The sequence below is a fragment of the Myotis davidii genome, unplaced genomic scaffold (assembly GCF_000327345.1).
Source record: "Myotis davidii unplaced genomic scaffold, ASM32734v1 scaffold866, whole genome shotgun sequence".
Lineage (NCBI taxonomy): Eukaryota > Metazoa > Chordata > Mammalia > Chiroptera > Vespertilionidae > Myotis > Myotis davidii.
In genome coordinates, this window is record NW_006297145.1 from 1,509,677 (window position 1) to 1,532,179 (window position 22,503).

General features: G+C 49.6%; 1 protein-coding gene across 1 annotated transcript in view; it reads left to right on the forward strand.

Annotated features, from left to right (window-relative positions):
* The window catches only part of PAPPA (pregnancy-associated plasma protein A, pappalysin 1), a 181,963-nt gene extending 159,466 nt beyond the window's left edge, over nucleotides 1-22,497 (forward strand). The window contains exons 19-21 of the mRNA XM_015569900.1: nucleotides 5,562-5,633; nucleotides 8,439-8,537; nucleotides 18,799-22,497. Of these exons, the coding sequence (XP_015425386.1) occupies nucleotides 5,562-5,633; nucleotides 8,439-8,537; nucleotides 18,799-18,906 (279 nt within the window). The 3' untranslated portion in view covers nucleotides 18,907-22,497. The remainder of the gene's footprint in view (nucleotides 1-5,561; nucleotides 5,634-8,438; nucleotides 8,538-18,798) is intronic.
* The last annotated feature ends 6 nt before the right edge of the window (nucleotides 22,498-22,503 follow it).

Here is a 22,503-nt window from a genome sequence, read left to right on the forward strand (position 1 = left end):
GTATAAAAAAAATTGTTGTCCATTTTCACAATGGAATATTACATGGCAGTAAAAAAGAAGGAACTCTTACCATTTGCAATAGCATGAATGGACCTGGAGAGTACTATGCTAAGCAAAATAAGCCAGTCAGGGAAAGATAACTACCACAGGACCTCACTCATATGTGGAATCTAACGAACAAAATAAGGGCCGATCAGGGGGTTGGGGCACCGCCACTCTCACACTCAGGGCAGGGCCGATGGGGAGGTTACGGCTCTACCCTGTCACACACAGAGCAGGGCCCGTGGGAAATCCTGCAGGTGTCCAAGGTCAGTGGTGGGATAGTTCAGAATGCGTTTCAAGGTACAGAAGGGGTGTCCTGAGCCATGGAGGGGAAGCCCACAGATGGAGAGATGTGTCCAGACTCCAGCGATTCCTCATTCACTCATAGACATAATGATACAGTCACTCATCTGCTCATTTGTTCATTCACTCGTTCAAAGCCACTGATTGCGTACCTCCATTGAAATGTCAGGTATTCTTCAGATTCAAGGGATATGGGGTAGAAAATGCCTAGGCTTTCAAAAACCTTACCCACTTGATAACAAAAGGAAAATATACAGTTTTTCATTTTTTTCTAAAGTTAAATGATACAGTTCACTCACAGAAGGTCTCATAAACCAAGGAAAAGTCCAGGAGAAAAGACAGCATATCTTATCAGGAGGGTGTGGGATCTGAGCTCAGAATGAGGAGGCTCAGTGTATTTTCTTACATGTCTGGTTCCACCTGGGGCGCATCTTTTAGACACTGTGCCCGCTCCCATGTTTGTTTCAAAGCCTCTCCACTTTTTTGAACCTTGGTCTTACTCAAAAGAGTAAGCCACTTTATGTTTGCAGCTTTGGGGGTTCGGGGAATCTGAAGGAGAGTGTGGTATTCAAAGTCTAGACCTGGAATCAGAGAGATGTGGGTTTAATTCCTGACTGCCACAATCTATGTGTGATTTGGGGCAACTTGCTTAACTTCTCCATGCTTCAGTTTCCTCTTGTGTAAACCAGATTCAAAATTAGTACCTATCTTATAGTTATGATAAGAATTAAATAGATGAAAGTTCAGAGCATAGGTCTTGGACCACAATATTTATGTAATAGAGGACTTTGTGTTGATAAGGATCTGGATAATGATGGTGGGTTTGGCAATGATGAAGATGATAGCAGTGGTGGTGGTAGTGTGACAGCAGTAGTTCTGGTGTTATTGGTGGTGACAGTGGTGGTGGTGGTGCTGGTGAAGGTGATGGTGATAATGCTAGTGGTGGTATTGATGGTGTTGGTGAGGGTGGAGATGATGATATTATGGTTGGTGGTGTTGATGGTGGAGGTGGTAGTGAGGGTGGTGGTGATGATAGGGTTGGTGGTGGTGGTGATAGTGGTGGTGGTGAGGATGGAGGTGATGATAGTGGGGTTGATGATTACGGTGGTGGTAGTGAGGGTGGAGGTGATGATAGGGTTGGTGGTGATGGTGGTGGTGGTGAGGGTAGAGGTGATGATGTTGGGGTTGGGGGTGGTAGTGAGGGTGGAGGTGAGGGTAGAGGTGATGATGGTAGGGTTGATGGTGGTGATGATGGTGGTGGTGGTGGTGGAGATGATGATAGTGCTGGTGTTGTTGACAGTGATGATGGTGGTGGTGGCACTGATGCTGGTGGTCATTGCAGCTAGGAAGGCAGTATATTCTTCCTATGTACCAAGGCAGGAAATGAAAGCTGCCTTACAAAACCTGGTCTGAAAGGACTCTGATGGGACTAGCGGTCTCACTGGCATCAAGGGGAGCAAAGCTGACATTTGAGGCGCCCCCCTGGGATCTCACAACTTGTGATGTAAACAGCCCAGCCTTTCCTTCATCTCCTGCTGCTTGTCCCCTTTCCCAGCTCTCCTCGCATACAGAGGGGCCCTGTAGTGAGACAGGTGGGGCATGCAGCTCTGAGGAATAGTGGAAACTCCGAACACCTTGGAAAGATAAATAGGATCATGCAGATGGTATAAAAGTCCTTTTTCTGAACTCACGTCAGGTAAACCTCAACTGACAGAAACATGTACAACCACACCAAGACACTCCTACGGACGGATTAAATTAGCTCCCAAATAAGCAAGGGAGGGATGGGCATCAAATCCCTAGTGGATCCTAACCCTGCTGTTTCTACTACTTCAACCATTACCAAGTGCCCCTCGAACATCCTGTATTTTAGCTGGGAACAGACTCTCCAGCCTAGAAATGAAAGTCTGGTTAAAGTTTCTCAGAGAATGAAAGCAGGTGATTCTCTCTACTTCTAGCCCCAAGGCTGGGAATCGGGGGGCACGAAAGTAGCTGAGCTGGATGGGAGGAACATGGGGGGCTCTCACATTCCTTCACTTGGTCAACATGTATGTGTTTGCTGTGCTCCATGCCTTGTCCTGGGGAGAGACATAGAGAGGTCTCAAACCCAGGCTCTGCCCTTAAGAACCTTAAGTAACCAGTCCCTCTCTACTTCTAGCCCCATGGCTGGGAATCGGGGGGCACGAAAGTAGCTGAGCTGGATGGGAGGAACATGGGGGGCTCTCACATTCCTTCACTTGGTCAACATGTATGTGTTTGCTGTGCTCCATGCCTTGTCCTGGGGAGAGACATAGAGAGGTCTCAAACCCAGGCTCTGCCCTTAAGAACCTTAAGTAACCAGTCCTAGGTTAACCATTTCCATATTATTTATCTCAGTGTGTCATCACAACAAGCCTCTGACACTTTCAGTGCCCATTTAACAGATGGGAGAACCAAGTCTCCGAGAGGAAATTTACAGAGCAATTTTAAGTCAGAATTGTAACCATGCCTGTCATACCTCAGCACCCAAGGTCCTTCCCATATATTGCTTTGCATGTATCTATTGGGAGAAGGCAGACTCATCAATAGAGGCAGTAGGGAGCCAGAAAGATTTCACATTTCAAGACTGCTGGCAGATTTTCAAAGTAGGCTGTTTGTCCAAGATCTTTAATTCATTCTACACTAAACTGGTTCTCTAAACTAGACACTTTGGTAGGCATAGTAAATGTCCTGATGCTCTAGGTCAGTGGTCGGCAAACTCATTAGTCAACAGAGCCAAATATCAACAGTACGATTGAATTTTCTTTTGAGAGCCAAATTTTTTAAACTTAAACTATATAGGTAGATACATTGTTATTAACTTAATTAGGGTACTCCTAAGGTTTAGAAAGAGCCATACTCAAGGGGCCAAAGAGCCACATGTGGCTCGCAAGCCGCAGTTTGCCTACCACGGCTCTAGGTCTAGGACAGTGGTTGGCAAACTGTGGCTCGCGAGCCACATGCAGCTCTGTGGCCCCTTGAGTGTGGCTCTTCCACAAAATACTGGCTCTTCCACAAAATACCAACTTCTGCGCACGGGCTACAAAGTTTCAATCGCACTATACATGCGTGCCCGCACGTGGTATTTTGTGGAAGAGCCACACTCAGGGGCCAAAGAGCCGCATGTGGCTTGCAAGCCGTAGTTTGCCGACCATGGGTCTAGGAGAAGGGGGAAGATGAGAAAATGCAGTCCATCAACAAAATCATCTCTATCCTGAGATGGATCCGTTCATTCATTTATAACATAAATACTTCCTAGGCTTCCTCCATGTGCCAGGCACCATCCTAGGCCTGAGAGATCCAAGGTGAACCAGAGATGCAGTGTGGTAGAGGAGAAAGGCGCCCATCCCAGTCTCAGCCAGATCTCGGAGTCATGTGACCTCAGTTCCAAGCTCACCAAGAAACCTAATTACTATTTGGGTTCCAGATAGGTCTGCCCTCAGGGAGAGAATGAGCCAGTCACATGGCTTTTCCACATTCTGACCATGTGACTGTTTCTTTTTTAAAATACATTTTTATTGATTTCAGAGGGAGAAGGAGAGAGAAATATCAATAAGAATCATTGATCAGTTGCCTGCTGCACACCCACTACTGGGGATTAAGTCCACAACCTCAGCATGTGCCCTGACCTGGAATTCAACCATGAATAGGTCAACCCTCAACCACTGATCCCCACTGACTGGGCTATTTCTTAATTAAAGTTTATCAACTGGCTCTCAGCCAGGAGAGCAAGCACCAATCATATAGACTTCCGTGGCTGGCTCCTGAAACAGTTACTTCTCACTACAAATCTAAGCATTTGCCTCCAGGTCATTTTTATCTCATTTTTTACTTTTTAAAAGAAATCATTGTTAATCTGAAATGGAAAACAGTCATTTATTATAGACTAGAGAAGGGAGCTTCTAGGATGGTTACATTAGCCCCATTCCTGATGCTATTTTATTTCCCTAGTTTTATCTTTCTTTTTTCACCTACTTAAAAATCATCCTCATGTTGGATGTTATGCTATCAGCTGCCTTAAATTATTTCCAAAGCAACTGCTAGGTTTCAAATCCTGGTTTCTCCACGTCACCGCTATGGAGCCTAGGGAATTATTGTCCTTATGACCTGAGAGTAATGCCCACCTCACTGCCTGGCAAGAAAGAAATAAGATCATACATAAAGCAGTTAGTACCGTGAATGCACTCCATGCATTTTAGTTGTCATTATCATAACAGCAATTGTTATTAAAGGAGGCTATAAATAAATACACATATGCATACCTGTCAGCTCTGCCTGAGGGTGGGGGAGGGGAGAGCAGCACAGAGGCAGGGAGTCTATAGCAGAAAGTTCAGAGATAACGAAAGATTCTCCAAGTGAAAAGATGAGGACAAGCTGTTTGGGGAAGGAAAGCAGCAGGAACAAAGTCGCAGGGATAAAGAAGGGAAGGTGGGCCACCTCAGGCAAGTGTGAGCAGGCCCATGTGGCAGGGCAGCCAGTGGAAGCCCAAAGGGTTCTCTGTCTCCACGGGTTCCGAATCCAAGGTTAGTTCATTCATCCTCCGGCTCTCACACAGCATTGTGGACCAGATTCACCGGGAGGCTGGTTTTTAAAATGGACAGTCCGAAGCCCTGAACCTCAGAGGTTTGGATTTATTAGATGCAAGGCAGACCCAAAGTATGTGCCTTTTTAAAGAGTTCCCAGAGTGGCCCTGGGCAGTGGTCCTCAGTGTCCGCATTCTCCCTGCTCCACACCATTCCCCACATATACACACATATAGTTATATGCACACACACGGACATGCACACACTTGTACACACACACCACTTTCCCTCCCTCCCTCCTTACCTTCTTCCTCCTCTTTTTCTACGCTTCCTCCTTCCTCCCACCTTACCCCCAACTCTGTCCATGGGTCAAAGATGAGCCACAAATTTTCTGAAAGGCCTTTCCGATCTTGTCTCCATCCTTCAGTTCTGCTTCTTGTCAGCCCTATTCCTGCCAGGGAAATATAGGCTCAGGACACCTACAGCGAACACAAGAGTTACTTTAATCTCATGGCTCCTGCTATTGCGAGTACCTGGGCAGTTTCTCCATGTAATTCCTAAGGGGATGTCAGAACTTGGAAGATCCAGAAAGAGGTGGGGTGGTAGAATGTGGTGCCAGCAAAGACATGCTCCCTCCCAGAACCAAACCCATCTGACCCGTCTCTGTCTCTACAGAGAGTCGTCTGCACGGCTGGCCTCAAGTGGTACCCTCACCCTGCTGTGATCCACTGTGTCAAAGGCTGTGAGGTGAGTCCCCGGAAATGACCCTACTGTTACTAATGTTATCGTTGTGTTAATCATGGCTACCATTTACTGTACCTGCTAAATGTGGTAAATATCCCTTTAACTGGCCTCCTGGCCAGAAATCAGCAATCCTATTCTATAGCTGGTGGAATTGAGGCACAGAGATACCAACAAACATACTCAAAAATATGTTTACTGGGTAACAACCAGGATTCCGATCCAGGTTGTTCTGCCTCCTAACCCTGCATTCAGCATAATAGTGCGTTTCTGAGTGACAGTGGCAGGGAGGTCGTATTGATTTGGCATCTGTAATATGCCGGGGTTTTACCAGCATATTCACATTTAACCTTCACAGAACCATGTGAGGCAGGTGTTTTCCATTCCTACTTTATGGTGAGCATCTTACAGGTCACGTCCTTCTGCCATATGCATGTCACTCACTTGCTCTTCAACCCCTTAGAACCCAGCCACTGAGCTGAAATATGGTTAATGGATAACAGAACCAGGATGCTCTCTGACCTTTCAATTCAGTCACAGCCATGCCCTGGGACTTGGCACCAAGGAGCTCTGTCTCTATGTATCAGGGACAAGCTTGGGGAGGGCAGAGTACTGCGGATGTCACCTGTGTTCTCAAGAGGGGCTTTTCGTAAAACTAGAAGACGCGTCTGTGTGCCCCATGCCCCATGGTTCTGCTCAGCTGGTGGTGAAGAGACCCCGAATCCCATCCAGGTGGATGTCCAAATCTCCGTGGTCCCCCAGAGCCCACTCAGGAAAAGGCAGCTGGAAAGGACTGGACTGTGCTCTAGGAAAAGTTGTATTCGATGAAATTCTTAGAATGTCAGAACCAGAAATGCTCTTCTAGGTGACCTAAACCTGACCTTTTAATCTAAAGATGGGGAACGGTGATCTAGACGGCGGGTGGTTGGGCTAAATTGTGATAGAATGCCCCAACTGGAAGTGTATCTCATCCTGTTCTTTTGTTGTATAAACTGGACATTGTGGCCGGAGAGAGGGTGGACTGGCCAAAGGTGGCACAGCATAACAGACACAGAGCCCAGGGCTCCTGGCTTCCATTCGGGTGCTCTTTCTTTCCCAGTAGGTCACCTCCTACTCTTGAACCATCCCCTGCCCTGTGTCACAAGACAGTCCCTGGGTCACACATTTTTGTCTATGTATTGGCTAGGGACCTCCTGTGGCATCTTCTCCTGTGGCACTGGGGCCTTTAAGAACCCCATTCTCCCAAGAGTCAGCACGGGACAGCAACACCAAGGCCATGGCCATGTGGTTGTTGCTTCTTCCCATCTCCCTGGATCAGTCCAGCATTTCGGGCAAAGGGAGCTTGGGTTACCTGGGCAGCCGTCCTGCTGAGTCGGCGGTCTGGGCCACCAGTGTGACAGCAGAATTCGATCCTTCCTTTGACTCAGCATCGGGACCTGCAAGACCCTCACCTGTCAGGCTCTGAGCCCTGCCAGTGATGCTTATCGCCCTTGCCCTTGCAGGTGCCCCTCATCTCCTTTCTTCCTGAGCTTAGCGCCAATAGCTGGCCTCTTGTCAGGGGCAGAAAAGGATACTTAGAAGAGATACAAAGGCTGGGTCTAGGGAGGGGGCATCCACCTGGAGGGTGTAGAGGTAGCCAAGATCCAGAAAGGGTTTGAGACACTGTGCCCCCAGCCCTCTACCCCAAGCTGTGTCCAAAGTGGTCATTCACTCGCTCAGTCATCACAGCCTCACTGAGTGCATATTATGTGCCTGACACAACTCTTGGTTCTGAGAATAAAATGATCTCAGCCAAGTGAGAACAGTCACTGTGCTCCCTGGTTCACCTGTGGAGTCTTTTTGCCCTCCATCTATCCATGCATCCATTCAGCCATGTGTGTGCCTCCATTGTCCACCGTTTTACTAAATGAACACTCAAGGAACACATACAAAATTTTGCTCAAATTTCCAGGCATTTTGCTGGGAAGTAGGGGCAAGACCAATGGATGACACACACTCCCGTCCATAAGGAACTCACAGAATAGTAAAGGAAGCAGACAGGAAACCGCAGGAGGGCAGAACGTCTTGGGAGTGTCAGGGAAGGCATTTTAGAGGGATCATGTTGGAGCTGGATCTTGAAGAATGAATTGCTTCCATTGTTGGAAGTAGCAGCATGAGAAATACTAGACAGGAGAAAGCTCTAAGTAGCAGATCTTTGCACATGCCCCTTTATCTGGAAATTCTCCCTTCTCCATTCCTATCTGATTAACTCCCACTCATCTCCCAATCTCAGTCAAAACGTCCTTTCCTCAGGGACACTTTCACGAAGCTCTCTGATTAGGCCAACTCCTTCCACTCTACTCAAAAGGTCTCATGGACCTTTCTCCCATAGCCCCTCTCCATGTTGAGATTGGCCAGTTAGAGAGTGGTTCTTTGGGCAGTTCACACTCAGTTTCCTAATATATTTGCATATATTTTATTATAAATTGTTTTTAAATTACCTCCTACCAGTAAAAGTGGGGCAGGGGGACTCAACTTGGTTTATCATTTCTTCAAGTAAAATGAGCCCCCTTTTTTAGGAAGATGTAAGACATACAGGAGTGTGTCTCCCAGGGCAACCATACTTTAATTGGGAAAAACTTGGCTACATAAGACTCTTTATACATGTAGAAGTGTTGACTTGTCCAAGGGGGTGTTAGGATCTGAAGCCAGGAAGCGGTTTGGGAGAAGATGAGAGACGGCTAAATGATTACAGACCTGTGCCTGCCACCCCCACCTTTGCTTTAGGATGCTAACAAGGCACCTTTCCTTCCTGCCTCTCTCCTCCTATAGCCCTTCATGGGAGACAATTACTGTGATGCCATTAACAACAGAGCCTTCTGCAACTACGACGGTGGGGACTGCTGCACGTCCACGGTGAAGACCAAAAAGGTAGGCAGTACCCTCCTCCCCAGCAGCCCAGCTTACTGGGCCAGGATGACCCCTACCTGTTGGACAATCCATTGTTCTGGTTGTGCCAGCGCTTGCCTACAGGCTGTCTTGTACTGTATTGTATCATATCGTCTTGTGCTTTTTATCCTTTTAGCCAGTAGTGGAGCTAATGTCATGTGCTTGGACCCTGAGCGAGGTTTGGAGGCTCATGGATGATTTTTGCAGATGTGGTCCCTTACCCTGATAGCTTTGACAAGTGAAAGTGTAATACATACTTTTAAAGGGAAGGACAGGGTACTGTGGAGGCTCAGGCTAGAGGTGGAGACGGCTCTGCAGGAGGCTCACATTGATGCTGCATTTTGAGGATTGAGGGGAAGGAGTGGGGGTGGTGACCAGGGAAATGGCGTCAGAGACAGAGACTGCCATGAAAAGTCCTGCAGAGAACATGCCCTTCTGGGGTGATGGCTGAGGTCGAGGGGAAGAGAGAAGGGGGGACATTTCCAACAAGGTCCGTCATGGCCGTCGAGCATCATAACCTCTCTTGCTGTTCACACCTGTACAATGAGTCTTGGTTGTGATTCTCTTCCTTTGTGCACCAGGAGTGATTCAAGTGTTTATAGTAAAACTGAAACATTGGGCTGAAGTACGTATCAATCACTCACAGAGGGTGGCCATGCACACCTTCCTCCTGGCCAGCGCTGGGACTAGAGTTTGGGCCCAGCCAAGAGCTGGGAGAACAGTGGTCGACCTGGGCCACTGAGTTGAGAATTATTCTTGTGATCATTGAGACAATGGGAAACGATCTCTGTTTTATACTCATCTACAATCTGAGCTGAAAAATCACCTGATCTTAGATGTCATTTGATCTACTCACTCTTTCTTCCTTTCCCACCCATGTTATACATTAATTTTGGCTTTTGGTGTGTTAAAAAGGCTCCCTTCTCCCACTTTAAACTGTCCTTCCTGTTAGCCAAGGCTCCAGAATGCAGGTGGCCAGGCTTCCTTCCTGCAGGGAGATGCAATTTCACTGTGCACCTGGGAACCAGCATGGCCCGGGCCCTGCGCACGCCTCCCTTGCGAAGCTCACGGCCTGTGAAGGTCAGGAGACATGAGGCACTGAGGAACACGACAGGCATTTAATCACCTGGTGGGAGAGGCAGTGAAGGAGAGGTACGGGATCTCACGGAGAACAGTGTGCCCGTCAGCATCTCCCTGAGGAGGTGATGTTTGTGTTGAGACCTGGACTGGGAGTGTCCGGGTGAAGGTGCACAGGTTGGAGCAGGCTGTGAGAACTGTGTGTGGCCTGTGGATTGGAGCCTAGAGGCCTCTCTTACTGTGCACACGGCTTAACCTTAGTGATCAGCTGTTAGAAAGAGACTGGCCTTTCTTCAGATGCGAGATTCCTGGAGGTGTTTCTTCTGGAGAAGAAAGGGGTCCCGAATTAAAGTCATTCATCCTCTCTCAGTTTGACTTCTACATAAACTCCAACTTCTTGAAAACTTTCTACTTTCTCTTGTAAACACTCATCTACTCCCTGCAATAAACTGGCTTCTAGAGATGAGAGGTGGAGAAAATATATAAGAAGATAAAATACCCCTAAGTGAGCTGCCGAATATGCCAGACACGGTCAGACACTTGTCCCCCGTCACCTTCTTTAACCCTCATTTCAGCCCGGCAGGGTGCTATTCGCCCCGTCGCACAGGTGAGCCAGTTTTGGCTCTGAGTACCTGCGGGACTCGCTTGAGTTCACTTGGCCATGAGCACCGAGGCTCCCATTCCAACCCAGTTCTGTCTGACTCACAAGCCCAGCTTTCTCCCGCATGGGCTGAGTCTCCAAAGAGGAAAGCAGGTGGGGATAGGGCCGTGTCCTCAGAGCACCCGGGCATGACCTTCTCCATTCCAGTTGCAGACAGTTCACTGTCAACCCAGACTGCCAAGGAACCTGGGGTGTGGGACCCCTCCCCTTGGCAAGATGGAAGCCGCTTTTCCCAGCAGCAAAGACCGGGTGGGGAGTAGCGGAGGCTCCCAGCCTTGCCAATCATCCCTGACGCCCCAGACAGGAGTTTCCCCGAGTGGAAAAACTTCCTGCTTTCTGTCTCCAGTTTCCACAGCAGGAAGCCTCCGAGAGCAGGAGAGGGGCCAGATTCCTTCCTCTCCTCCCCTCCCTACCCTTACCTGGTGGTCCCACCTGAACTCTTGCCCTGGACACATATCAGGGCACGCAGACTGGCACTCAGACTGGCACTATGAGCACCCAGACTGGCACTCAGAAACTCGTTGAGTGGGCAGACTTGCTTCCTGCACCTTTCCAAGTACAGCAGTGCCATTAATTGAGTACACGTATGTCTTGGCCATGGATTGGAATCTCTGTGCATAATACCATCCTTAGACCCCAGGACCACTCAACCATGTAGACAGCTGAGGCTCAGAGCGGAGGGATCATCTGTACGAGGTGACAGAACTTATTAGGATTTCGCCTTTCCCGACTACAAACAAATAATGTAGCTGCTATTTGTCGAAAGCTTGCTATTTGCCAAGCATGGCGATAACTGCTTTCACATGTGTCAATTCATTTCGTCGGCACAGTAGCCTGTTGTAGGTGTTGCCTTTGTGTCCTCGTTTTACAGATAATGCAGCTCAGGCTTAGGAGGTTAGGCCATGCAGCCAGGAAGTGGTAGAGCTGAGATGCAACCCCAGTGACTCCTCACCACACAGCCCTGCCTCTGCACCCGGTCTGGACCTCTCGCTGCTCTGGGCTTGCACTTGCCCTTCCCTGGTGGGTGGGCTTCTCGCTTCTCAGTCCTCCTGGACTGAGTCCAGGGTATGAACTTCGGGCTCAGGGTTCAGCGCTTAGCACCTTCTCCCAGACTTCCTTCTCGCCAACTCTCCACCTAACCCTCTCCCCGGTCCCCAGGGCTGGGGCCTCCCAGTCACTTGGCCCAGAAGGATGTCTGTCTGCTCCCTCCATCCTTCCTCCCTTGTTTGTCTCTGCAGACACCAGCTGTTTCCCACATCTGCCTTGTGTGACCTGGGCCCGGCTGACAGACAAGAGCAAGACAGTGCAGGAAACTCGGTCTGACAGGGGTGACCAGTTTCTCACCCAGACACCTGTCTGCAGCACGAGGCAGACAGGAAGGGGCGGGATTCAGCTTCCCAGCGTGTCAGTGTATTATTTTCCTGGTGGAGCCTAAAGTCTCCAATACAGAGCAGATTTCCAGAGCGGTTGCTTCAGCAGTTTCCCCTCATAACAACAGCAACAAGCATTCCTTCATAATTGCAGTCTTTCTAAGCACACGTGGAGTCGTAACAGAGGAGGGGAAATCACCTTCATACATCAGCACACCCAGGCTGCCTAAGGTGTGGTGGCCTGGGACCACCATCCTGGTCATGTTCCAGGCAACTGGGAGACTGACTCTAGAAGATGCCTGGGAAGGGGGGTGCAGTCCCAGGCTGCCACTTAGCTCTGTGCCCTTGGGCAGGCTGGTTCACCCGAACTTTTTATTTCTTGACATTTGGATTAGATTCATGTCTCAGTATACTCTACATGTCCTCCTGCATGGTTGTCCTTTGGCTGAGAACCTTCTCCATTCCCCCTCATGACTGCCCCACACCTCCTGCAGGTCTTTTTGCCTGAGTGCCACATTCTCAAGGAGCCCCGCCCTGGCCACCCACCTTTTATCCCCCTGGCACTCCCACACCCAATTGCCTTGGCTTCCACGCCTTTTTCCTTCCGTGACACTTAGCACGTTGGTATGTACTACAAAACGTATGCATTATTGATTATATGGTAACTCCTGCCCTTCTTGCTGCTAGAATGAAAACTCCAGGAGGGCAAGAGCATGCATTTGATTTGATTCCTGATGAACCCCAGGTTCTGATGTTGTGTGATAACACTGGGCTAGGCCATGAGCAAGACGGACTGGGGCTCAGCCATACTGAGCTCACGTCTTGTGGACTTGTGGTGGGCACTGAGAGTATTGTCCCTGCTCATGGAGACACCGCAGGTGAGGGGAATCAGTAAACTTCCAGAGAGGGCAACACCAGAGCAGACAGAAAAGGTGCAGGAGGTCTTCCCCAGGTCAGAAAAGTAGGGCGATGACCAGACACAAGGATGAGAGAGAAGGGGGCTTCTGGCCAAGGGCATGGTCTGTGCAAAAACCCAGACATAGGACAGAGCACGAAGGGAAGTATGGTTCCTTGCCTGTGGTAGGAGCACAGGGCAAGCAGGGAATGGGCAAGACATGAGCCTAGAGGGATGGGCAAGACTGATATAGGCCAAGCAGGGAATTTGAGCTTTATCGAGAGAGCCATCGGGGTAGTCAATGACTTTAAACATTGAACCAGCCCAGAAGGTTCTAGAAGGCTTCCTGGAAGAGTTGACAGATGTGCCTAGCTTGGAAGATTTGGAAGGATAACAGGCATATGGCTAAGCAGATCAGACTAATCCCCCTGTCCAAAAATCACTAGCTTCTGGAACGCTATGATTTCTTCATCTGGGGTGTAGGTCTGACTTTTTCATGTGGATGAATTAGACACTCACTTTAGCTTTTCCATCCTGAAAAGTTAGTATCATCATAACCATTGTCAATACTATCATCACTACCATTATCACCACATCATCAACACTACCACCAATACCAAGATCACCATCGCCATCATCATCATCGAGCACATAGTACATGCCCTGCACTATGCTACATGCTTTACCTGAATTTTATACTTTATCCAAAATCCTGAGTGGCAGGACTGCTGTGACCTCTGAACGCCCCCAGAGGGGAAATCGCTTGTTTGATGACATACACTCAGTAAGAGGGTGAGAAATCAAACCCATGTCTCCTTTGGGTCTAGGCTGGTGCTTTTCTCTGCTTTACCACACTTTTCCTCCTTTTATCCTCCACTTATTCACATTGAAACCACCCTCTGTATTCGCGGACTGTTCCATGCCCTCCACCAGGCACGAATCCACGCTACTACCCCCAAGAAGCTTGCAGGGAAGTTCTCAGACTCAACATCCCCTCCATAGTTTCCTTGGTCTCCTTAAATCTTTCCATCAACACTATGAATGCCCTGACACCCAGAGTGGCCACGTGACCTGCCCAAGTCCCACAGTGGGCGGTGGACAGACAGGGCTATCTGACCTTCAGTCCCGGGTGCCTCTCACTCCTCTGACTGCACACTTGCCGCTGGGGACCTCCCTGCGGAGTCTGCGTATAATCCAGCCCCTGCCTGTCTCCCAGCCTCAGAGGAGACCTGCGGCCAGGGCCTTGTGATACATTTTCTCAGCCTGCATTCCTGAGCTGCTCACACACGTGGGTGGAGGTGTCAGCCCAGGCAGCTCACCCAGGGGAAGAAACCCCTGTGCCTGAGCGACATCCTCAGCCCAGAGGGAAAAAGGAGAGAATCCTGGCCCTTAGTCATTGACCTGGGCTTGTTGACAGAATGCCAGAGTGGGCGACCCAGCATTTCTGGGGCGGCCTATCCACACGGCACTAGGCGTCCCAGGTGTAAACTGGCCACTGCAGGGCTTGTGCCTTGCGTGGTAGGCTTTCTTGGGAGGCCATGTCAGGGAGAAGGCAGGCAGCTACTAGGGGAGGCAGGGGCCTAGGATTTCTGCTGAGCACTGACTTTATCAGGACGAAACCCAGGATGCCCCAGTTTCTTTCTCTGTGAAAAGGGGACCCTGACTCCCACTCTGCCTCCCATTTGGGAGACAGGAGGGAGGAATGGTTACAAACAGGGATGCAGAACCCAGGCTACTTGCCAGCCAGTGACTCACCTCTTGGCATCTGAGTTTCCTCCGCGCTGTAGGACAGGGATGGTCAGAATAGCTGCCTTAGTAGGGCTGTTGGGAAGGGTGAGTGCAGTAGTGCACATTGTGTTGACTGAGGGCCAGACATGTAAGGGAGAAGGGGCTATTGTCTATCTGGCAAAGCAGTAGTTGACGGCCATGTGGTGAGGCAGGCACCTCGCCCTGGCTCACTCGCTGAAAACTCAGTGTTTGAGTGGGTTTGGAATCCTGCATCATCGACTAATCGATGGGCTGTGAAGCCCAGGGCAGCCGGGCTTTGTTGTAAACATTCTGAGGCTTCTATTTTCTCATCTGCAAGATGGGCAGCTAATAACGACAGCCTCCTGAGGTGGTGTGGGGTCCGCATGCTAGCATGTGGCAATCATCTGCAAGTGGAAGGCCCTCAGGAAATGCTAACGTGCATGTGTGTGTGCACGCACATGTGTGTGTGGAAAGTGGTGTTCACTGCTATGAACCTGTACGAATGTGTGTGCATGCGTGTATGTGCATGTGCTTGCATGCATGTGTGCATGTGTGTAAAATGTTCACTGCTGTGGACCTGCACACATGGGCTTCCCCAGTCTCATCCAGGTCAGACCCAGGAGCACCTGGGACGGTGGGGGACTGGCCACCGCCTCCCTTCTCTTCCTAGGTGTAGGACCTTGATCAGGAGGGCACTTGTGCAGAGAGAGCTCAGGACAGGCAGTTCCCACAGAGGAGAGCGAAGGGCAGGAGGAGGGGACAAAGCACTGGGCACCTGCAAGCTAGTTTGGAGGCAACATTATTTCATTACTCCTCCCCAGAATCTTGCGAGGTATTTATGAAGACCCTCATCTTATAGACGGGGGCGGGGGGGTGAGTCCACAGGGTGCCAAGGACTCGCCAAAGCCATGCAGTGCCCACCCCAAGCTGGGCTTGTCTGCTCCCAAACTCCTTGGAGGACTCCGTAAACGCAGCCGCACTTCAGCATGTGGTGGAGACGAGGAGCTGCCTGTCTGCAGACCTGCCCCTGAGAGCAAACCTTCTAGTCTCGGCTGTGTTCTGTGTGGGGTTCCTTCCTTAGGTGCCAGACACATTTCTTTGGGAAAATGCTGAAACGGCCTGGAATGACCCGGGAGGAGAGAGAACGGTCACTCACACCCACAGAGCCAGGGTGACCAGACCGGCCTAAGAAACCAGCTGGAGGCAGGGGCCTGGAACCCAATGGCCGAGGAGAAGCTGGTGGAACTGGGGGTGGCAGGACGGGAGCACGCAAGGAGCGTGTGCCGAATGTGTATCTCTAGGTACTTTCTGCCCAGGAGTTGCCTTCTGTCTTTCTCAGACTGAGGACTTTCAGAGACACAGAAAGGTCCAGAACATTAACCTCCAATCTTAATGTAAGATGGGGAAACTGAAGCTCAGGGAAGGGCAGGGGCTTGTGCCAAGTCACCCAGACAGCGAGGGCAAGAGCAGAGGCTGCCTGGCCTGTGTGCTGCCTGGATATTTATCCATGCACCCATCTGTCCCTCCATCCTGGGTTCACAGAACACCTGATCTCTGTATATAAAGATTCAGTTCAAAGCAGACATGATCCCTGCCTCAACTGAGCTGGCGTACGAATGAGAAGTGCTTCAGTACAAGGAGCATGGAGACAGGGTGCTGGGAGATGGGATGGAGGTGAGGGTGCCATTGGTCAGGCCAGTGAGGGGGGTGATGAGACCTGCAGAGTGAATGAGCTGCCAGGGGAGAGAGCAGGGTGGAGGGCCATTAATGGCTAAAGACTTAGAAGTGGGAAAGCACTCGGAGTATTTGAGGAACCAGTCCACAAATAAACAAGCCGCAGGAGTGTGGGGAAGAAGGGGGGCAGGTGAGGTCTAGGAAGCGTTGGAGAGCAGGTCCTACATGGCCTTGACCCCGTGGTAAGGACTTTGAGTCTTAGTTGAAGAGATAGTACCTGTTGAGTTTTTGCTTGTGTGAGGTGAGGCAGGATGCATGAGAGAGAAGCCAGACTGAAACAGTCCCTCGTGGGTCGTAGTGCCCGATGGGAACGAGTTATGGAGAGAATTGTGCAGGAGACATGAGGGGTAACTGGATCATTGTAACGTTAGGATGTGGGCAAGGGCAGCAGAATGGGACAGATAAAGGGATGGATGAGTTGAGGACAAAGAGGCTGCCCAAGTCTGGGAGGCGGGGGTGGGGGGGTGGCAATAGGCAGGAAAGGTGTCACAGATGGTGAAATTGGAGCTGGTGGGAAATCTGAGTCAGCACACGTGTATTTAGCATTAAGCATCTCCTGAGTGTTAGGCCATGTGCTGGGGCTTTTGCATATTTCTTCTTGTTTGATCCTCACAACCATGTGAAATATGGTGCTTTTTTAATCGCACTCTTACAGATATAGAAACTCGGGGTTATGGCAGTGAAGGGCTTTTCCCCAAATGGCTCAGCAAGAATGGGGCCTGAGGGTGCCCACCCAGGCCTCTGAGCTCCCACGATGGAACTCTCCCCACTCACCATCAGTTAGACTTGGTCTTGGCTCTGCTTCACTTTCCCCACTCGGACTAGAGGGTTTTCTGTGCCTTTTCCCATTCTAACACTCTTGCTTCTCCTGGAGGCGGAGCGGTTGTGGGAGAATATTCTAGATTGGAAGGCACAGCCTGCATAAGGGCATGGAGGTTGGGGAGAAAAGGTGCTAAGCAGGGAACAGCAGGGAGTTGTGAGCAGAAAGACACTGCATGGAAGAGGCAGCTGTGAGAAGGCTTCCCCAGCACCAAGCACCTGCGGGTGTCAGTTGACTAGGGAAACAGGTACGCTGGCTGTGGGTGCAGAGGAGGAGTCAGGGAGAAGGAGAAGTGAACATACACTCCCTCGTTCTATGGATTAGGCCTTGGAAAACAAGAATGAACAGGACGGACATGGCTCCTGACTCACCAAGCGAGAGGGAGGAGGAAAGCTATATATGTGCATAAATAGGTATATGGTTGAACTCTGAGCATATGTCAAGCACTGTGTGGTAGGTGGTTTTTGTCACTTACTTCACTCATCCCTCACCACAGCCTCAGGGACACGTATGCTTTCACTGTTTCCATTTAACGAATGAGTTACCTAAGATGCAGAGAAATTGTCACATGCCCCAGGTCACACTGTTAGATGACAGAGCTGCTGGGACTGATACCTCAATCTTCCTGCTCATCCATACATTTGGACATGGGGAGAGGTTTGGAGGAAGGGAGGGAGGATGGGCCAAGAGGCAGAGAGAAAAGAGTTAGCTACACAGAATGAGTCCGCAAGCCAGAGAGTCACAGCTCTCTGAGGCTCTGTGAGCACTTGGAGACCCTACCCAGGCAGGAGGCGAATGAGGTCACTAAATCCATCTGCGCAGATGGGGGACCCTCTGGGGAAAGTGCGATGTGAAAGTCATGATGCAATGAGGTGAAATCCACTTGGCTTGTGCTAGCCCAGCTTGGGCTCAGGCCGGGGCTGCACGGTGCTCTTAGGAAAGACAGCTCGCTGGCTGCATGGGGAAGATGTTCGCTTGGCTGGGCTCTGTCTCTGTTTCTAGAAAGGAAGGCGGCCCAAGGTCACAGAGCACGTGAGGGGATGGCGCGGGAACTGACACTAGGGCCTCTCACTGTTTCTTTTTAAAATTTTTTTCAAATCATTATTTCTTCTTTTCCCCAGGTTTTGTAATATCTGCATACAGCAAATCATTGTATGCCTCTCACTTTTCTTTTGCTAAAATCTGTTCCCTAGGTCCTTCAACCAAATGTTATGCAAACTCTCTATGTGAAATGTCCCCAACAGGCTCTCAGGTGCCCTGGCTCTTGCTGAGCGGAGCTTTTGTGGCTTGCATCCGTGCCTCCCAAAACGGAAATGCCCAATCCGTGCAGAGAGCTATGTTTTCTTAAAAGACACTCTCACGTCCTTCATCTCACCAATCACCTCGACAGTCCTACCAGATATTCCATTTCACAATTCTCTGAACAGCTCTGGGATAGTGCATTACAATCCTTCACCCACAATTTCATCCAGCCCAAAAGGTCATAGTGCAAGTCAGTCTCATCATATCACTTCCAGAGCTATGCACCTGGAGGGTGAAGGAGAGGTGGCTCGTCCTACTGGAAATACAAGATTTGCCATTTGTTACTTTGGGGGAATGCCTGACCATTTCTGAGCCTTCGTTTCTCCACCTGTGAAATGGTGACTGTTTTGTATCTGTCTTACAGAGTTGTCGAAGGGTTTGATGTTTCCGTATTTGCAAAGTATTTTGCACGTTGCCTGACCCATGGTAAATGCCACGGAAAGGAAAGCTGCTAGGATAACAACGCTGGTGATCTTGATATAAGCTATCATAGGGCTAGAAGGAAGCAAAGTCAGGACTCAAACTTGAATCTGCTGTCCCCCACAATCTAGCGATTGTCCCCTGAGCTGCCTCTTTGAAAAGTATTCCTTGAGACCCAAACACCTGGTTCACCTCCCCTCTCTTTCTCTCCGCAGGTCACTCCCTTCCCTATGTCCTGTGACCTACAAGGCGACTGTGCTTGTCGGGACCCCCAGGCCCGAGAACACAGCCGGAAAGACCTCCGCGGATACAGCCACGGCTAAGGAAGGACAAGGAGTTAAGAATTCCCAGCGCCAGGACCCGCATCCCTTTGGTATTGATTTCACAGTGAGCTGCTCCACGGAATGGCCTCTCCACACCAGGGATCCTTAGCATCCAACCGGTCTGCCTTTAATTTCACCCAGGAAGGACTCATAGTGGGGGCGCACGAAGCAAGTCTCGCCATGTTATGTAATGGCATGGAATCCCACCCCACAGTCTTAGATGGATCACATGCACAGCATGCAGTCCCAGAGCCTCCTAAAACTCTAACCATTTGTCACATGACCGCAGCGAGGAACATGCTCTGTGCCCAGGAATGTGCACATCTGTGGTTAGTACACATGCATGCATACACACCCATACAAACATCTGTGTGAGGGCAGTTTTGGAGACTGAGCAGAGAGAGACTGGAACAAAGTCAATCTTTCCTTTCCCAAGCTCCCAGCCAACACTGTCCTTGGGAGAAAGAGTTGCAGAAACTGCTAAGGCCGAGTATTGAGATGCCAAGATAGTTCACACCCTGAGGCCTAGAATATGTAGGACGTGTGCAGTGGTACAGTCCTTCGGGATCGAAAGTGAAATGGTCTCTGATCACCTACCTTCTAGGAAAGTAGGGCCCAGGGAGAAAGAATCCAAAGTGTACGAAGCCCCCTGATTTTTCCCGCTGCCATGGGGGACTTACCCCAATTCCAGGGTTTAAGGCCAAGCTGGAAATGGCTTAAGATTGCAATGTCAAGGTATTATAAGAGCCCCCTGCTTGAGGCATGAGGCCATAATATCCCTCCGGAACCCATCCATTCCCCAAATCTTGCCTTGGGACCACATTTGCTGCTACTTTTCCTGCTGCTCTATCCTATACATTGAGTAACCCAAGATGATAGGACTAGGTTAGGAAAAACCCCACACAACCAAACAGTCTGCCTTAAACGTGACCCACATTTCCCCATAGCTCCTCACTCCCTAGTCCTCCTGCAAGAGAAACCCCTCCTTGGCCCCCCATGGAGAGAAGCGTGGTCCTCTGTGGGTGGGCTTCTTACCCTGGAAGGGAGTCGGAACCCTCAGCGAGAGTGCAGAATGTCTAAGCCAGTGTTAGATTTTATAATCAAGTGGAACAGTGTTATGTTTCTGTGATGCTAGAGTCATCCGGGGACTGTTAGAGTTGTAAGGACTCTTGAGTTATGCTTCTTCACCGAGCCTTCCTGCCCGTCTAGGCTACAGCAGGCTTTGGTCCTGAGGACCTCGAGGTGGCCCTGAGCAGCTAGCCTCCTGTAATAGAGAATCATCTTGGATGTGATCAGTCTCGACTGTGTTCCAGGGGCCATCAGAGGGAAGTCCAAGGATGCCAGCCTCGGTCCCCAGCACCCAGAATGGTCATGATGTTTCCCATAGTCTTCCATCTGCCAGTGCTCCCGTCCACACCTGGGGGTGGGCAACCCTTCTGTCTCCCCCACATTCCACCTCCAAAAGTGCAGAGTAAGTCAGACCCCCGCAGGATCCCCCCCCCCATTTGGGGCCCTCTTTGCCTCATTTCAGCCAGTTTCCATCCACTCCTTTTGAGGAATATGAGGAGAAATGAATACAGAAAAAGGTGGAGAGAATGGTTAAGTTTGACATAATTTCTGACACCTGGAACTGAGAAAGTGAGGCGATGGGAAGGTCTAAATCAGACATAGCCCATAAAGATTGCTATAAATCAAGTCCTCTCAAGTTTAGAGAAGACAACCAACAAAAACAGTCTAGCATGGGAGTGGAACATGCCAAGCATGTGCACTGATCCACTCATCCCTGCTTCTGAGGCAGGCATTGCTAGTTACAGCGCTTTCTCCCATGGGACCAACAAGAACTTCAGAAAGCTCCTTTATCACTCCCGACGGCAATTGCCTACTGATCAAGGATGCTTGAAAAGACATTTATTGGCCATCATCTGTGGTCTGTGATATTAAAAAAATATATATCAAGGTGCTTTTTGCACAGGTGCCCACAAATAAGGATACAGTGCTTATAATTTTGTGTGGTTCGCACTACATTACCAACTCTGAGACGGAGTTCCAGAGTGGAGAGGCTGCCACCATTGCTAAGGCCAGGCTCAAATCCTTTATGTTTCTTCCTTACAAATTCCTATTTTCATTCAGGGCATTTTTTTCTATAATTACCAGGGCCAATTATTAGCAAACTAATAATTATAATAGAAGACTTCATCCCGTTCTGTACGCCTCTCCAGTGTCTAAGAGCTCTTTCCAACTCTCAAGGCCCCTCTCTTGCTCTGAGTTATCACCCCGTGTGGTATTAGGTTGAAGATATGAACTAAGAAAAATAACATTGTTATGACACCAGTACGTAATGCAAAAAGCCTTGGAGACCCCAAGACAACATGACTGATGGACCTTACCAGCTTCCCTTAAATGGACCCCCGTCCTCTTTCTTCCTTTCCCTCTCCCCCTTATCTGTCCCCACCTTCTCCAGCTGAGTGGTGTTTCCTGAAGGCGGACGTCTATCTCCAGATGGAGTTGAGCCCTCTGAGCAAACTTCCACCTGGTCGGTCTCCTTACCATCATTCAAAACCTGTCACTCGCAAATTCCCTTTTGCCAAGGCCATTGAGCAAGAGAGGCTACTGGATTGGTGGCCGGCCTCGTGCCCACATGGGAGGTGTAACCAATAGGCCCTCCTCCCACCTTGGTGGAGTTGGGTCTGCTCTATCCATGCAGTGCACTGACACCCAATTTCATTTTCTTTCTGGGAATAAACTGATCGTCTCATCTTCCCATCATCTCCTGTTTAGGAAAAGGGAGTACCAGGAGGAAGCCCTGTTGTCTGTCAGCACTTGGGGGTCCTGTGTCTATAGAAAGATTAGCCTGTTAGCAGCAAGGAAGGAGATGAGGTAGACAGCTCTCCAAGCCCTCTCTTGGGAAGCCTTATTAAGCCACAACCCTGCCTGCCTGCCTGCCCAGAGGACTTGTATTACCCCACCCCCACTGCCACCCCCACCCCAGATTCGGTGCCAACCACCTCTTAGGGGAAGACCGTCCTTGAGAAGCCTGTTTCGGTGGCTGATGGGTGTGATGGATGGGAGAGACCAGTGTTCATGGAGAGCAGGGCTTTGAGGATGGAGGGTCTCAGCTGCTGCTCCTGGCTGCAGCGGGTTGCGTCACTGCCTAGACAGTGCTCTTGGTCTCGGTCCCACCTGGCCAATGCATAAATGCTGTTTGTGGAAAATGATTCTTTGAGACAGATTTCAGCTACCTCCCTTCCAGGTGTGAGTTAACTTGGTTGCAACTGTCCATTTGTTATAGGTCTTACCTGTGTTAGAGAGAAGGAAGGAAAGGAAGGAGGGAAGAAAGGAAACCATATTTTCAAGTGATCAGTTTTGAGGTTTTGGGTGGTGTGATTTTTTTCTGGAACTACTTCAAGTGCAGAATATAAATTGATGGTGACAAAACTGTACAGATAGAAATTAATAGAAGACAAGGAGATTAAAAGGAAATACATATGCATGATTAAAAATAAGATTTTTTTTAAAAAAACACACAACTATTTTTGTGCTTCCTAAAGAAATTTGTTTTTTTCTACAGACTGAGTAGGTAGACACAAGCATAAAGAT